Raw genomic sequence first — 18,061 nt, 5'->3', positions numbered from 1 at the left:
TTTCATTTTTCCGTTTTCTTTTTTGAGTTGCCTACATCCACGTTAATTTAAATAGATCTATACACACAATCACACACAAAAAGTTGCACTCGAATGAACTTATTTCAGTTGGAGATAGAGTGATTTGATTTGAGAAAATTTTGAAGAATATAAAATTTCAAATTTGTCGTGATCATCGTTGTATTTACGTGAAGAGATGAGTTTATTTGAAATTAATTTAATATAATAAATTCATTTAAGTAATCAAATGAAATTGAAATTCATTCATCCAAATATAACTTAAAATATTCGAGTTTTTTCCGATAAAAAGAATAGTCTGAATTCCTGGAAAACTGGAGAGAAATAAATATACAACATGCGTGCTCTAGCTAGCTAGGTCCAAAACAAAGTAATTGGTAAGCTCTTCAGTTTCGGCATTCCTAAACGCAAAACATCCGATCAAATAGACCCAAACCAATCCCACAAAAGTTATGAGCAATATGATATCTGCTCTTCTCCATTCTTTATTGAGATTGGCCAATAATCTAGCTTTGCATGAATTGCAGGAATAGCACAGTTGGGTTTGATCATTGCTCCACTGCAAGCAGTCCAAGTCCGCTGCTGTGTTTATGGGACTGATCCAGTATGTGGGATATATTCACGAATGTGTACCCGCATTCCGTAGGTGGTTTGCAGCATCCAAACTACGTACGTACAAAATCAAGAGTTGAAGTATTGATCAAACATGCTTAGATTCTAAGATAAATAAATCGACTGAAATAAGACAATGTTTTCTTAGAATATCACTTTAAAATCACCTGCAAAGGAGTTATATGTGCGTCGAAGAAATCTTGAGCCATTCTGTAACTCTGGTTCAACTCAGCACACATGCTGGATGAGCTGAGACAACTTCTGATCCTATCCCATTTGAAAGAAACTTCTAACCCATCGTTGGAGCCAATCCGAAAAGTCGTCGAGACTGTATTCTAAGTAAGTTCGACTCGGGACAAGATGACCCGACCCTTTTAATGTTACCATGTAAATGAAAACAACTAAGCATGCAAGTAATATTATGAGGATAATCATGGCTACCAAGTAAACTATTAACAGCCATGGAATCCTCCAAAATCCTCCTACAAAACCAGCGAGTGCAACGACTAGGACGAGAATTCCTAGGATGATGACTGGCCATTGTAGAATCTTTACACAAGAGTTGTCTGGTTCAGTTGCCAGCCAAATTCCTGCTCCGATTATAGGTATTGAAAGAAGCATTGCAATGAAGTTTATAGCTCCAATCACATTATTACTTAATGCCATATAAGTTTTGGAGAAATACCTGTTTAATTCAAAGTTGGAGATCGAAATAAAACTACTATTCGAATATGTTTATCTATTTGAAAATATTCCACTTCAAAGCCACTAAGGCAATCGATTATTATATTTTTTAGATCACAGTACTTTTTCAATAATCTTTTGGCCCAAGAAGCTCCGTGATTTTGGTATCACTTTTTCAGAGGGTGGTGGGTAACAGCATGTCAAGCATGGTAAGGCGAAAAAAAGAATTATTTGCAAGGAAAAAAATATTCATGTCGTGGCATCGGATTCTTTAGTTTGTGTTTCGAAGTCTAAAAGTGATTTTCCTTGATGGAAGGGTTTGCAGTCAAAATTTGATTCGGCTTGATAGATGGGAGGGTTTGCCTTGTTTGTATAAATTTTCATGAAATAAAATATTAAGTATACATCCACATTTTCATGTAGAGTATCTATCTTTGTATGTATCCACATTTTCATGTAAAGTATCTATCTTTTGAAACATTAGTGAAATTAATTATATATACGCAATGTGCGATAATTAGTCCTTGGATTTTGTCATAATCGATGGAACATATTCGATAGATTCTGTGATCCAGTGAAAATGATAGATATGGAACAGGGATTTCCAGATAGGGAGTAGAGATCAATTCATAAAATAGACTTGAAAAAAGAAGGGGGGAAAAAGGCCCAGGCACCTCTTTTCCCTACGTAATCAAGAAAACGAGAGCAATTGAAATTTGAAAAGTAAATGAATTCAAACCATAATAAGAATGTGACTACAAGATTTTGTAGTCCCTGACTACATTGGAACAGTGTATATAAACAGCGAGAGAGAACAACACTTGGGCAAAAAGGATCAAAATACCTTGTTGTGTAACAATTAGGTCTTGAGTCTTGTTCTTGAACCCATGGCTTTTGCAATGAAATGGAAAAACAAAAAATTAAATAAAACTGTTAAATGAGCATACAATACATAATTTTGCTTTCGCTTTCCAGTTTTCACAGTTATCAACTCAGGGATTCCCCAATTTCTTGAAGACAGCTTGTTGGAAACACTGTCTCTTTGACTAAACAACTTGAAAAGAATGACTCAGCTCACGCTGCATCTCAATTGATGCTTGGTATTAGACTAACCAGGCTAAAGATATCTGCAACTTTTGGAGGTGAATGGTGGTTATATGATATGTAAAATGATAAAATTAGATGAGCATGTGAGTGAAAAGTAAAGGGTGTGAGTCTAATGTTTGGATTATCATTTTAGTTTTCCATTAGCGAAGTAAACCAGTTTGTTCTCCCAATAGTCTTTTGAATTGATATTTCCTTCATTGGAAAATGCTGCTCACAGAACAATCATCGTGAACACGCCATATTGTTTCACCCAGAAGACTAGCGACTGACAGGACCCTCAACTGCGGGAAATAATTCTTCTCCGTTACTGGAACGGTATTAGTAATAATGACCTCTTGGAATAGGCCACTAGACAGCCTCTCGACCGCAGGTGGGCTGTCAAAAACATCTATATATCAATAAAGCGGTAGGTTCACACATACAAGAAGCATGCACATGGTGTGACAATTGATTACATCTCTTTTTTCATCAAAAAAGGAAGTCGGCGTGTATTAAAGATCAAAGAATTTCATCACCGCCATCACATAGAAAAAATATTTCAGGTTCCCTAATCTTAGTTTAATCATGATAGTCCCTGCTTTATGTGAGATGCAAGCCTTATTGTATTTTTTTCAGGTATCAATAAAGTGGTTAAATTTATGCCTACTCCGCAAACAAGGCAGGAGTGACATTGATGCTAACAAACATAAATAAGTTTGATAAATGAATTCCATGATGCTGTGCCATTGCTTCAACATGTGATACTCTTCCGGTTAACTACCTTTCATAATTACAAATATACTATCCCCGAATAGTTTTTATAATCCATCCTGATACTCCTTATAAACTTTCTTTATGCACTGTATGCAAGAAAAAGTAGCATAACTGTAGTGTCCGATTACTTTTTGGAGAGTGAAAATCGGCATCCTAGATTTTAATGACCAAACATAAAATCCTGTAAACTCTACGACTGCATTATTTTAGAAGACATGGTGCTTATAAATAGCTGACCACATTCAGGCTTTCCTATCATAACCAAACTGGTACATGGACAATACCGAAGCACGTTCTTATGTTATTTACTAATCGGGAAAAAAAGAAATCTTAATTTCATTAAAAAAGAAAAACGTGATAAAATAAAGAGTGAATTTCACTAGTCATCATGTTAAGAAAATGCAAAATGCAAGAATATTTCCAACCGTAAGAATCTGTTGCTTTGCAATGTATTACTATTCGATAGTCAATTGTAAAAGTGATGCATCTGCAAATCAAATTGCAAGATATCCAATTCTTTCAGTTACATGATACATCTATATGATTTCAAAAATATATGTACAACAAATAGAGTAGTACCAATTGATGGTTAATTAAACTTAACTTGCATAAATGCTGAGACAATTTGTTCAACAGCATGTGCAGCTGTTAAAAAAAAGCAGGTAGCACATAGAAGTTTGTTCTTGTTAAAAGAAGGTTTGACTCTAATAGTCACCTGAAAACAGCATGAGTGCAGCATGCATATACTTCCCTAGCACCTTCCTCGTGGAGAAAAGCTGCACCTTTGGCAATAGTTCCTAAGAGCCAACAGCAATATATGTCAGTGTTTGAAATTTTAAATGAGAGAAAATCGGCTTTCAGCTTCTCATTGATCCTTGTCGATTTCAAATTATTAAATGGCATACAAAGCCTTACAAGCTCTTAGTAAGATTGTTGTAGCGACGCTTGATGGTTCCATTAATAATTTTCTTGAATGCGATTTTCAAGATCGGTGAGTATGAGAATGTGATATCGGAGTTCAATCATACACCAATTTCTAAGAAAGTATACCATAATGTAATTGTACAAGCCTCTACTTACCTGCTGTGTCAATCATATCATCCACCATAACTGCAACTTTTCCTTTAACATCACCTATCAAATTCATTACCTGCAAAAGGCTATGGAAGTTGTTTAACATGACACTAAAACTTTACACAAGAAAGATAAGTTGGTATTTCGGTTAGTCAGTTAGCAGCAGATATATTTGATAAATAATCATTTCTAATGGCCGATAGTCGCAAAATGGATCCCTAGTTATTAACGGTAGAACCTGTAGAAACCGCAGATGGTCCATTTTCAATTTAATCATGGTGCATTGTGCACAGGTTTTAAAAATGTAAACACCGTGTGGTATTGATAGCATCTACAAATATAAAATGCCATGTGTTTATCATCTGCATGCATACGACCACCAAAGAGTAATTATGAGCTTTCTTGAATATGCTTTGCCTATAATATTAATACCAGCTAGTTCGACAACACATAAACTGATCTAGCAGTCAAGCAAATCACACCTCAAGAAATACTAGTAAAACTTAATGCGACGCGCTAAAAATTGTGATGTCAGCTCAAGTCAACACTTTTCATACATCAAATCTTAAATAGTTTGGCAATTGGCATACATCTTTTAGCCTTCAAAATTCTGCCGGCTTACAAATCTATATACCTATAAAAGTGTGGATCACTCATTTGTTTTTCAATTGTAAAAAGACACAAATGTATTGACAAAAATACCCTTCGTGCAAACTTGAACAAAATTAAACTTATTATTAGTGTAATGTAAAGATAAAAATTATAGGACATAAATGTCTCATCATTACTAAGAATTAATTTGAGTCTTATGTAATGTAAAGATAAAAATTATAGGACATAAATGCCACATCATTACTAAGAATCAATTGACATTTAGAGTCTTATTGTAATGTATCTGTAAACCTATAAATCTATATCTATATATATATCTATATACCTATAAAAGTACGGATTATGAGCAAAGTTTTTGCATTGTGATTTTACCACATTGCCCAAAAACTATGGATTGTTTTTGTATTAATTGCATGGGCATTGGTGGAAAATCTATATCTATATCTATATCTATATACCTATAAAAGTGTGGATCACTCATTTGTTTTCCAATTGTGAAAAGACACAAATGTCTTCTTTATTAATATGATCTATAGACCTACAAAAGTATGGATCACTAATTTGTTTTCCAATTGTGAAGAGACACAAATGTCTTCTTTATTAATATGAATTCAAAAAATCATATAAAGATACATATGTAAAATTGTAACAAATGTTAATAAATTGTCATTACAACATACATTGATTTCAGTAATACCTATAAAAGTGTGTATAATTGACATTGTTTTCCGATTGTGCATTGACAAAAATACCCTTCGTGCAAACTTGAACAAAATTAAACTTATTATTAGTGTAATGTAAAGATAAAAATTATAGGACATAAATGCCTCATCATTACTAAGAATTAATTTGAGTCTTATGTAATGTAAAGATAAAAATTATAGGACATAAATGTCACATCATTACTAAGAATCAATTGACATTTAGAATCTTATTGTAATGTATCTGTAAACCTATAAATCTATATCTATATATATCTATATACCTATAAAAGTACGGATTATGAGCAAAGTTTTTGCATTGTGATTTTACCACATTGCCCAAAAACTATGCATTGTTTTTGTATTAATTGCATGGGCATTGGTGGAAAATCTATATCTATATCTATATCTATATACCTATAAAAGTGTGGATCACTCATTTGTTTTCCAATTGTGAAAAGACACAAATGTCTTCTTTATTAATATGATCTATAGACCTACAAAAGTATGGATCACTAATTTGTTTTCCAATTGTGAAGAGACACAAATGTCTTCTTTATTAATATGAATTCAAAAAATCATATAAAGATACATATGTAAAATTGTAACAAATGTTAATAAATTGTCATTACAACATACATTGATTTCAGTAATACCTATAAAAGTGTGTATAATTGACATTGTTTTCCGATTGTGCATTGACAAAAATACCCTTCGTGCAAACTTGAACAAAATTAAACTTATTATTAGTGTAATGTAAAGATAAAAATTATAGGACATAAATGCCTCATCATTACTAAGAATTAATTTGAGTCTTATGTAATGTAAAGATAAAAATTATAGGACATAAATGCCACATCATTACTAAGAATCAATTGACATTTAGAATCTTATTGTAATGTATCTGTAAACCTATAAATCTATATCTATATATATCTATATACCTATAAAAGTACGGATTATGAGCAAAGTTTTTGCATTGTGATTTTACCACATTGCCCAAAAACTATGCATTGTTTTTGTATTAATTGCATGGGCATTGGTGGAAAATCTATATCTATATCTATATCTATATACCTATAAAAGTGTGGATCACTCATTTGTTTTCCAATTGTGAAAAGACACAAATGTCTTCTTTATTAATATGATCTATATACCTATAAAAGTATGGATCACTAATTTGTTTTCCAATTGTGAAGAGACACAAATGTCTTCTTTATTAATATGAATTCAAAAAATTATATAAAGATACATATGTAAAATTGTAACAAATGTTAATAAATTGTCATTACAACATACATTGATTTCAGTAATACCTATAAAAGTGTGTATAATTGACATTGTTTTCCGATTGTGCATTGACAAAAATACCCTTCGTGCAAACTTGAACAAAATTAAACTTATTATTAGTGTAATGTAAAGATAAAAATTATAGGACATAAATGCCTCATCATTACTAAGAATTAATTAGAGTCTTATGTAATGTAAAGATAAAAATTATAGGACATAAATGCCACATCATTACTAAGAATCAATTGACATTTAGAGTCTTATTGTAATGTATCTGTAAACCTATAAATCTATATCTATATATATCTATATACCTATAAAAGTACGGATTATGAGCAAAGTTTTTGCATTGTGATTTTACCACATTGCCCAAAAACTATGCATTGTTTGTATTAACTGCACTGGCAATGGTGGAAAATCTATATCTATATCTATATACCTATAAAAGTGTGGATCACTCATTTGTTTTTCAATTGTGAAAAGACACAAATGTCTTCTTTATTAATATGATCTATATACCTATAAAAGTATGGATCACTAATTTGTTTTCCAATTGTGAAGAGACACAAATGTCTTCTTTATTAATATGAATTCAAAAAATCATATAAGGATACATATGTAAAATTGTAACAAATGTTAATAAATTGTCATTACAACATACATTGATTTTAGTAATTTATACTATTTCAATAATAAAAAATAACTCCTATATTAAATTTATCAAATAATTGATCTTTATACTACATTTAAATGTTTTATTCTTTTAATTTTCTCTATACATTTTTTTAATGTTTTTATTATAATTTTGTAATTATATTTTAGTGCAATTTCTAATTAAATAATAAATAAATTATAGTATTACAAGAAGATATATAAAAAAAATTTAACTATATGTCCAATAGTAGAATAACATGATAAATATAAAATAATATGATAATGTGAAGTTTAATACTAACATATTTTATGGATTTTTAAACAAAGAATTGAAAGTAAATAGTTTAATAACTTTATTAGAAGAATTTATATCAATAATTATGAATGTCAATATGTTAATAATCTCATAAAATATGAAGCTCTTAGAAAAATTTGGAGAGTTTGACTATAGTAAAAGAAAAGTAAAGATTTTAGTAGCACTTTTGAAAAAGATTATACATACAACAAATTTATAAATTCATTACACAAAAATTTGGTGATATTTAAAATATCTACTAAGATTGATTAATATTTAGACATTAAATGTCAAAAGCTAAACCTGACTATGGTTCTCAAGAACAGTAGAATCAAAATCAGACTAAATCTTTTCTTAGTTTCACTTCTAAAATCAGTTATCATAATTTTGCAATTTAAAAAATCTTTAATAGAAAATTGTAAAATAAGAAATTTTGAAAATAATATTACATAAAAATTGAATAGATGTTCGATAATGAAAAATACATTAGAGAAATAATATTTTCTTCATACATAATTCTTACAAAAAATATTAAAAGAATAGCTTTTTTTAATAAAAATATATTTTTTTATTAAAAATATTAAAAGAATATATATTTAACTATTATACTTGTAAAAGTGTGAAAAGAATAACAAAGTTTTTCATTGTAAATTTTCTACTATTCTCATAAATTGTGTGTTGTTAGATTAATTGCATGAAAAATTTTCTACACAATCATTAAATACATGAAGATCATAATAGTGTTTTTTTTTTATTTTTTAATAGAAAACTTCAACATAAGAAACTTTGAAAATAATGTTACATAAAAATTGAATTGATATTTGATAATAAAAATACATTATAGAAATAACATTTTCTTGCTACATAATTCTTAGAAAAAATATTTAAAAAATATATTTTTTAATTTTAAAAAATCATTAAAAAATTAAAAGAATATATATTTAACTATTATACTCATAAAAGTGTAAAAAGAATAACAACGTTTTTCATTGTAAATTTTCTACTATTTCATCTTTATACTAACTTTAAATATTTTATTCTTTTAATTTTTTTCTACATGTTACTTTATGATTTTAATGCAATTTTGTAATTATATTTTAGTGTAGTTTCTAATTAAATAATAATTCATAGTATCACAAGAAAATATAAGAAAAAAATAATTATATATGCAATAGTACAATAACATGATAAGTATATAATAATATGAAATTTAATAATAATATATTTATAATTTTTTAACTAAGAATTGAAAGTAAATAATTTAATAAATTATTTAGTATAATTTATATCAATAATCATGAATGTTAATATACTAATAATATCATAAAATATGAATCTGATAGAAAAATTAAAAGAGTTAGCTATAATAAAAAATTAAAATATTTTAGTAACAATTTTTTTAAAAAATATATATATCAGACAAGTGTTTTAGTAGAATCCTTCCTACAGAGGAAGAAGGGGTTATGAGCGGTTTTCTTCGAACATCCATAAAATTCCCGTGTCTGTACTTTTCACAAGTTTTTACATTTCAAATTATATCTTGTTGTTTAAATTGTCAACCGGTTGAAAATATCATTAGAAATATTGAATCGTCTTCCACACTTTTCACGTGGTTCATATTCTAACCGTTTGAGAAAATCTTTCAACCGCCTAAAAAGATTGAAGACAAATTTTAATAGCATATATTTTTAAAAGAGTTTATTCACCCCATCTAAATTCTTTTCTGATCCCAACAATATACAATCACTAAACACATACAAATACATAATATATATATATATATATATATATATATATATATATATAATTGTAATTGATAGCTTAATAAAAAATATAAATTATATACTTTTAAAAAATTATTTATTAACTAATATATATGAAAATTAATTTATCTATAATATATAATTCTAAAGAAAAAGGTAAAAAAGTTCTATATGAAGTTAAATAATATTTAAATTGAATTTTATTTTAATTAGTTTGATAATATTTTGATGAGTTAGTCACAAATATTTTAAATTGATAATTATTTGTCCTTAATGTGCTTCACTTATATAAATTATTATTTATGTATTTATAAAATCCATAATTTGGTTGATTTTTAGGTTATTATAACTTATGTGTGATGCTTAGATATATATATATTTTCAAAATTTGTTTCAGTTCAATTCGCTCTATATATTATGCTCATTATAATTTATTATATAACATAAAATCAATTGCTTGAATTTTAATTTGAAAAACAATTTCGAAAGTAAGGTATATAAGTTCTTAATTAATTTATTCGTCTAATATGACAAAAGACTAAACCAATATGTTAAGACTCATAAGAACTTTTCTCGGAAAATGGAAAGGTTTCATTGTTCGGCTTACAGCGAGAAATGAGCTTCCAAAATTGTATCCAAAGGAATAAAAGGAACTATTTATACTAAACTAAAAATAGGAAAAATGTGTTTTACTAAAAGCGTGTTTTGTGAATCTTATTCTACCAACACAATATAAATAAAAAAAAGATTCAAATTAATTTTTTAAAAAAACAAATTTTAATTTTTATTAAATAATTAATATTCACGTGCATCGCACGTGCTTCTTACTAGTAACTAAATAAGAGGTCAAAAAAGAGAGGATAAAATTTATTGCCTGTTTGTAGCATAAAATTATCGACTCAATAAATTGTAGAAAATAGGCTAGCATGAAACTACCTCGGCAACGTTATGACCCTGACGTCTTTTATCCACAATGGCTAGGGGCGCATCAGATAGTTTCTTGGCAAAAGATCTAGCTCTTGCAACCCCTCCGACATCTGGAGAGACCACTACCAAGTCATTGGAACATATTTTCTTGCTCGCAAGATAATCGAGGATGACAGGCTTTTGCAGTGAAAAAAAAGAATTAAAACAGTGACTAATTAATAGAAAAAATAGTAGTGAACAGAAAAATTTATGCAATTACCTGACAGTAAACATGGTCCACTGGAATATCGAAGTAACCCATGGATTGGCCAGAGTGGAGATCACAAGCAAGTACGCGATCTGCACCTGCCTCTGTGATCAGGTTGGCCACTAGCTTGGCAGCAATAGATTCACGTCCTTGGGTCTAGCGATAAAAAAACAGATTCACAGGATGCAATAGAGTGCAACTGAAAATGGTAAATTCATAGCATCACTCAAGAGCTAGTTACTTACTAGATTCATATGTTTTCATATTCATCAAGCATGTGTGCATCATTAAGAACTCATCTAGCTAGTAAAATATATGTTGAACTCGCCTTTCTATCGGCTCTAGCATATCCAAAGTACGGAATCACTGCAGTAATGTTTTTGGCTGAAGCTCTTCGGCAAGCATCTATCATTACCAAAAGCTCCATAAGATTTTCGTTGGCTGGAGGACAGGTGGGTTGGACCAAGTACACATCACAGCCTCGTACACTTTCTTGCAGTTGAACATAAATTTCTCCATCAGCAAACCGCTTGACATGAATTTTTCCAAGGTCGAGACCCATATACCAAGCAATTTCCTAAGTGACACAAATCCTCCATACCAATTGATATATTAATGTACGAGTAAAAGCAGTGAGAACTGAGAATGCAAGGCATTGCAGAAGTGGAGATAGTGCTAATCTGATTGCCCGAAACAACTACAGAGATCGAGACATGGACCAGTTAACACAAGCAAGAAGGACGTTTGAATGGCTCGAAAAGTCGGCAACAAATGGTGCTTATTATCAAGCAAAACACGTTTTTGCTTGTTCCTTGTTAATCTTTTCTTATTTTCCCATAAGCGTGTTTTTCATTTCTCTCTGTATTGATATAAAAGAGGCACATGACGGTTATTGTACTTACTTCTTCGAGACTTCCATTTTGGGTATTGAACGAAGCCCCATTTCTTCAGCTTTCGCCATTCTTTTCTTAATTTCTGATATGGTATCAGAGCTTGAATTTCTAAGCTAAAACTCTGATTATCTTCAATGGCGACAGGAAATCAAGTACCAATTTCTCAAGATACAAGCTCAAACAACTCAGGTGGTCGAGTATCTTACGAAGACTCGAGTAGCCCATTCTATCTGCAAAATGGCGATCATCATGGTTTGGTCTTGGTTTCTCATTTACTTACAGGTAGCAACTATAATACCTGGAGTAGAGCAATGTCAATGGCTTTGACCGCTAAGAATAAACTTTTGTTTGTTGACGGTACGCAATTACGCCCTCCATCTGGTGATTTGTTATATGCAGCGTGGATCCGATGTAATAGCATGGTGATCTCGTGGATTTTGAATTCCGTCAGCCGAGAGATTGCGGATAGCTTATTATACATGTCCACGGCATATGAAATTTGGAATGATCTAAGAGATCGATTTCATCAAAGTAATGCTCCGAGAGTTTTTCAAATTAAGAAACTCTTAACTGGACTACACCAAGGCTCAATGGATATTAGTTCATATTACACTAGAATGAGAACTTTGTGGGACGAATTGAAAGATTTCCAGCCGATTTCCGTGTGTCACTGTGGTTCGATAAAGGAATGGCTGGATTATCATAATCAGGAGTGTGTGATGCAGTTCTTAATGGGTTTAAATGAGTCATATGCTCAAATCCGTGCTCAGATCTTAATGATGGAGCCACTGCCAGTGATTTCGAAGACTTTCTCTTTGGTTGTTCAGGAGGAAAGGCAAAGATCGATACATCATGATGCTTCTGTAACTCTGCCAGATCAATCACTAGCCTTCAATACCTCGAACGTTGCAGCTGTAAGAGGTGCTCTTACCATTAAGGGGACTAAGTTTGATAGGCCTGTTTGTTCACATTGCCACTTTCCCAATCACACTGTTGATAAATGTTACAAATTGCACGGATATCCTCCGAGTCATCCAAGGTATAAGCAGAAACAGAATGAAGGAAAAGTCCATATTAATCATACTCGCAGTTGTTCTGATGTGCCATTGCCAACTACTGGTGAAGAGAGTGAAGGAAGAGTCCATGTTAATCATGCTCGCAGCTATTCTGATGCGTCACTGCCAATTACTGGTGAAAATCTGAATCCAGAACATTGCCGGCAGCTTATTGCATTTTTAAGTTCACAACTTCAGCTTGGTAGCAATACTTTGGTTTCACAGCGCCAACCTGATACTGCACTTTGTTTCACCGGTACATCCTCATTATTCACTACCTCTACTTCTGCCTTTACCTTATCTTGGATCATAGACACAGGTGCCACACACCATATTTGTTGTTCTTTGAAGTCTTACCATGCCTTCAAACCGTTTTATTCTAGTGTCACATTGCCTAATAATTCGATTGCATCGGTTACCCACATAGGGACAGTTAAGTTGTCACATGAACTAATCCTGAAAGATGTTCTTTATGTCCCTCATCTCAAATTTAACTTGTTGTCCATCAGTTCCTTAACCAAACAAATTCCTTGCTCAGTATCTTTTCTTCATGATTCTTGTCAAATCCAGGTTCTCAACCAGGACAAGATGATTGGGATGGGTAGAAGAGTGGGCGACCTGTACATTCTATGTCATTTTCCAGCTTCTACTACAATTTGTAACGTTTCCCTTTCCAAGTCTCAACTTTGGCATTATAGATTTGGACATGCTTCTTTTCCCAAGTTATCTGTTTTGGGAAAGGCTTTGGACATTAATCCCATCAATAACAATGATATATTGAACTGTGAAATATGTCATTTGTCAAAACAAAGATGATTGCCATTTATTTCCAATAATTCATTGTCCGATAGTCCTTTTGATTTGATTCATATTGATGTTTGGGGTCCTTTTAATCCTCCAAGTGTTGATGGATTCAAATATTTTCTCACAATTGTTGATGTCCAATCTCGATACACGTGGATTTATTTGCTCAAGTCTAAATCCGATGTGCTCCATATATTTCCTTCCTACTGTCGGATGATTCGTACACAGTTTGACAAACAAATAAAGTCAGTTCGATCCGACAATGCTCCCGAACTTCGGTTCTCTGAATTTTTCAAGTCCGAAGGAATCATTCCATTTCATTCTTGTGTGGAGCGTCCACAACAAAATTCTGTCGTAGAAAGAAAGCACCAACACATTTTGAATGTGGCCCGGGCCATACTTTTTCAATTTCATATTCCTTTAGTATACTGGAGTGATTGCATTCTCACATCCGTATATCTTATTAATCGTACACCTACATCCCTTTTGTCAAACAAATCTCCCTTTGATCTACTTTTTCATAAAAGTCCTTCATACTCTCATTTAAAGGTGTTTGGTTGCCTGTGCTATGGTTCAACTCTCCTTAGCCATCGTACCAAATTTTCTCCCCGCGCAATCAAATCTGTTTTCCTCGGTTATCCCCCTGGCTACAAAGCATATAATTGCTTAATCTTCTCACAAATGAGATTTATATATCTCGAGATGTAACATTTCACGAAAATGTTTTCCCTTTCCAATGTAAATCTTCCTCTTCTGTGGACACCACATTCTTCTCTGATTCTGTTCTACCAACCCAGGCTCCTCTTTCTTCACAGCCTTTAAAACCTCCGGCTGCAAGCTCCAATAACGATGTTGCTGCCCGTCCACATCGAGTTCCCACTAAACCTGCATGGTTGACTGAATATCAATGTTATGCCACTGCATCTTCTTCTCATTCCTCCACAGCTCATCCTTTATCTTCTGTTCTTAGCAACCATAAACTTTCCATTCCTTACCAAGCCTTTGTTCACAACATATCTTCCATTGTTGAACCCAATACTTTCTCCCAAGCTGCTGTGAAACCAGAGTGGCGCGAAGCCATGGATGCTGAATTGCAAGGTCTGGAAAGCAATCGAACTTGGTCTATTGTTCCCTTACCACATGGGAAGAGTGTTGTGGGGTGTCGCTGGGTATATAAGGCTAAATTTCGAGCTGATGGCACACTACTAGAAAGGTATAAAGCACGGTTGGTTGCCAAGGGATACACACAACAGGAGGGGGTGGACTATTTTGAAACATTCTCACCTGTGGCCAAGATTGTCACGGTCAGAACATTGCTGGCGTTGGCTGCAATTCGTGGTTGGTCTCTTACTCAACTTGATGTCAATAATGCTTTCCTACATGGTGATTTAGATGAGGAGGTGTACATGTCCTTGCCTCCAGGATATCAACAAAAAGGGGTAAATCTTCCCATGAATGCAGTTTGCAAGCTCCACAAATCTTCGTATGGCCTTAAACAGGCTTCACGTCAATGGTTTTCCAAATTTTCATCTACATTGCTCACCATTGGTTTTCATCAGTCACATGCTGATAGCTCTTTGTTTACTCGAACACGGGGTGATGGTTTTTTTTGGCATTATTGGTTTATGTGGACGACATTGTCATTGCCACGAATAATGAGCAGGACGCCTTAGACTTGAAGATGTTCTTGAATAGTCATTTTAAACTAAAAGATTTGGGCAGCTTGAGGTACTTTCTGGGGATAGAAGTTGCAAGATCTTCTCGTGGCATCTCCATTTGTCAACGACACTATGCACTTCAACTACTTACTGAGGCGGGTCTCTTAGGATGTAAGCCTCGCACAACACCCTTGGATGTCAATTCAAAGCTAAACACTGAAGATGGTGACTTATTGAGTGATCCTTCTTTATATCGACGGCTAATGGGAAAGCTCTTGTATTTAACCATCACAAGACCTGATCTTGCCTATTCAGTCAACAAGCTAAGTCAGTTTGTGTCTAAGCCTCGAACTCCACATCTTCAAGCCGTATATTCGGTACTTAAGTATGTGAAAGGCACGGTTGGTCAAGGTCTCTTTTATGGACAATCAACCCCACTCAAACTTAGTTTTTTTCCTGACTCGGATTGGGCAGCTCAGTTTCTGGATATTGTGTTCTTCTTGGTGAGTCCTTAATATCGTGGAAATCCAAGAAACAACAAACCGTTTCCAGGTCATCCGCTGAAGCAGAATACAGGTCGATGGCCAATGCTACTTGTGAGGTGATTTGGCTATTATCATTGTTGAAGGACCTCTGCATTTCTTGTGCTGCACCTGCCGTGTTGTTTTGTGACAGTCAATCGGCTATTCACATTGCATCCAATCCTGTTTTTCATGAGAGAACGAAGCATATTGAAATTGATTGCCATATTGTGCGAGAAAAACTTCGCAGTGGACTCATCAAGATACTACATCTTTCAACGCATTTGCAGCTTGCTGAATTGTTTACCAAGTCACTACTGCCGACTCGCTTCCGCATGTTATTGTCCAAGATGGGGATTCACAACATCCACGCTCCATCTTGAGGGGGCGTATTATCAAGCAAAACACGTTTTTGCTTGTTCCTTGTTAATCTTTTCTTATTTTCCCATAAGCGTGTTTTTCATTTCTCTCTGTATTGATATAAAAGAGGCACATGACGGTTATTGTACTTACTTCTTGGAGACTTCCATTTTGGGTATTGAATGAAGCCCCATTTCTTCAGCTTTCGCCATTCTTTTCTTAATTTCTGATAGTGCTTGATCAAATAGCACGAAGAGGATTATGGCTTTTGTTTGATTGTGAAGGCATTTGTGCTGTGGTCTCCAGTCGGAGGACTTTTGGCAGGGCTAAATGCCTAAGGTGGTTGTAAATTGTAGTAACATTGGTGATAATAATGAAAAACATGGATGGAAGGTGGTCAAATGGATACAGCTGCAGAGATCGAGATATAAACAGGATTCATTGCCACCTATTGCAAAAGATCAAGAAGAGCACCTGTACAGCTCGAGTTTGTAACTGAGAGGTAATCAACAGGATAAATGCAGCTAATAGAACGGGAGTAGATGTTTGGTTTGACTTGCTGCCAGGAGAAATGATATGCAGGAAATTTTAGCCTGTTCTTCTCAATCTTTCTCAATTCTGTTTGTTCTTCTTTCTTACCATAGAGCCTGAATAAATACGAATCATCTCATATATAATCTTATTATCTGTCAAAAATATAGTCTTGAATATAAATATCAACATTGGACAAACATTAATGCCAATAAATCGAACCAGCTAATTCAATTCAATCAAGTGTAATCTAGTGGCCAACTTAAATTGGCACCATATTGTCAAAAACCCAATGCCTGGAGATAAGAGAAACCCTTGTTGTTCAACACTGTCGAATGGAAGCTAGAGGACTGGTGACGCAAGGAAGCAAAAAGGCAATAATGATCTCTATAGACACTGCAACTCACCTGAGAAAGTGCGGAATTGGCAGTGCCAGAGAATATTTTGAGCCTGGTATTACCGCTGTTTGTGTTCGTCGCTTTCTCAAGCCGCTTGGATTGCAATAAATTTGGAAGTATATTGTCGTTAAGAACCGGAACACAAGGCTTTCCATTCACTGGCTCCATCCGTTCGCATTTCTATATTATACAAACGACAAAACATATATGCATAAAAATCCCATGCTCTGCTATCAGTCCATTCAGGAAAAGGAAGTTGAGATTTCATTTCTCGTTCAGTCAAAACCAGCTTCTTCTCGAAAAAAAACAGAAGCTTGAAAATTTTACTTTCGGCGACAAAATCAGGACACATGAAAACAGACTATTCTTTTCACATACAAAAACATGTAAACAGACTACAAATTTCATGAATAAATTGATCAAAAATGATTAACCATGGTGAGAAGAAGAAACATAAGAGGCTCTGTACGTACGACGGCGTTAGGAGCAACCGTTCGTTGGGAAATGCAGCTGGGGTGGGTGAGGGAGCCACGAGAGAACAGACAGGAAGCTGAAGATGGAGAAGTTGCTCGAAATACCAACGACGCCATGCTTACGACGGCGGCAGCGGCTCTTCTTCAGCTTGTGAAATTTTCGGTTGTGGTTGGGGATTTGGTTTGCTTGGGTGAAGAGGTTTGTCTCGTCAATAGGTGGCTTTTCCAGGATGATGCCTTGCCCTGTCGAATCACCTTCACCTCCCCTTTTCCATTCTTATTCCTTTTCTTTTATTTAATTTTATTTTCAACTTTGTTGCGTTTTTTGTATTTTTTTTTTAAATAAAAACAAAAAAATAATAAAATTTTATAAAACATAGCGTTCTAATAAACAAATAGTCATCGAACACAATAAATACATCGATTTTATTATTTTACAAATGTGAGTGATATTTTTGCAAATTATAAAAATGAAATGACACAAAGTGAATGTTACTTTGATAAACAAGAAAAATTTAATGACTGAAAAAGAGGTCATATTAAATAACTAATTTGCCTAATATTTTGGTTTTTTTGGAATTAAATTAGATATAATGGTAATTTTATCTCAAACCAAATTAATTGAAAAACA

General features: G+C 33.1%; 1 protein-coding gene and 1 pseudogene across 4 annotated transcripts; both read right to left on the bottom strand.

The window, feature by feature from the left end:
• Window positions 1-322: 322 nt before the first annotated feature.
• On the bottom strand, window positions 323-1,397 carry LOC142556684 (protein TORNADO 2-like; annotated as a pseudogene).
• Window positions 1,398-2,023: 626 nt separating this feature from the next.
• On the bottom strand, window positions 2,024-17,712 carry LOC142555753 (ribose-phosphate pyrophosphokinase 1). 4 transcript variants are annotated; one of them, XM_075666823.1, is made up of 8 exons: window positions 17,431-17,712; window positions 16,967-17,137; window positions 11,066-11,314; window positions 10,750-10,893; window positions 10,500-10,667; window positions 4,255-4,324; window positions 3,890-3,971; window positions 2,024-2,796 (listed from the first exon to the last, which is right to left on the bottom strand). In XM_075666823.1, exons 1-8 carry the CDS (start codon window positions 17,545-17,547, stop codon window positions 2,616-2,618), a joined length of 1,182 nt encoding a protein of 393 aa, XP_075522938.1. In that variant the 5' UTR covers window positions 17,548-17,712; the 3' UTR covers window positions 2,024-2,615. The 4 variants fall into 4 exon arrangements, with proteins under 4 accessions (XP_075522938.1, XP_075522939.1, XP_075522941.1 ...); XM_075666824.1 differs by having other exon boundaries at window positions 17,449-17,712; XM_075666826.1 differs by lacking the exon at window positions 11,066-11,314.
• Between the last annotated feature and the right edge of the window lie 349 nt (window positions 17,713-18,061).

This window comes from Primulina tabacum, chromosome 9 (assembly GCF_025594145.1).
Source record: "Primulina tabacum isolate GXHZ01 chromosome 9, ASM2559414v2, whole genome shotgun sequence".
In the NCBI taxonomy this organism is placed as follows: domain Eukaryota; kingdom Viridiplantae; phylum Streptophyta; class Magnoliopsida; order Lamiales; family Gesneriaceae; genus Primulina; species Primulina tabacum.
The sequence above is the reverse complement of the archived record's forward strand: the minus strand, read 5'-3'. Positions and strand labels throughout refer to the sequence as shown.

What these genes read in the sequence shown, in the direction of transcription:
- LOC142555753 (XM_075666823.1), bottom strand. Translation starts at nt 17,547, where the DNA reads ATGGCGTCGTTGGTATTTCGAGCAACTTCTCCATCTTCAGCTTCCTGT. An exon ending in TGATATGATTGACACAGCAG is followed by an intron (nt 3,972 to 4,254) that starts GTAAGTAGAGGC and finishes GTTGGCTCTTAG; the next exon opens with GAACTATTGCCAAAGGTGCA. An exon ending in TGCACTCATGCTGTTTTCAG is followed by an intron (nt 2,797 to 3,889) that starts GTGACTATTAGA and finishes TGTTTTTGACAG; the next exon opens with CCCACCTGCGGTCGAGAGGC.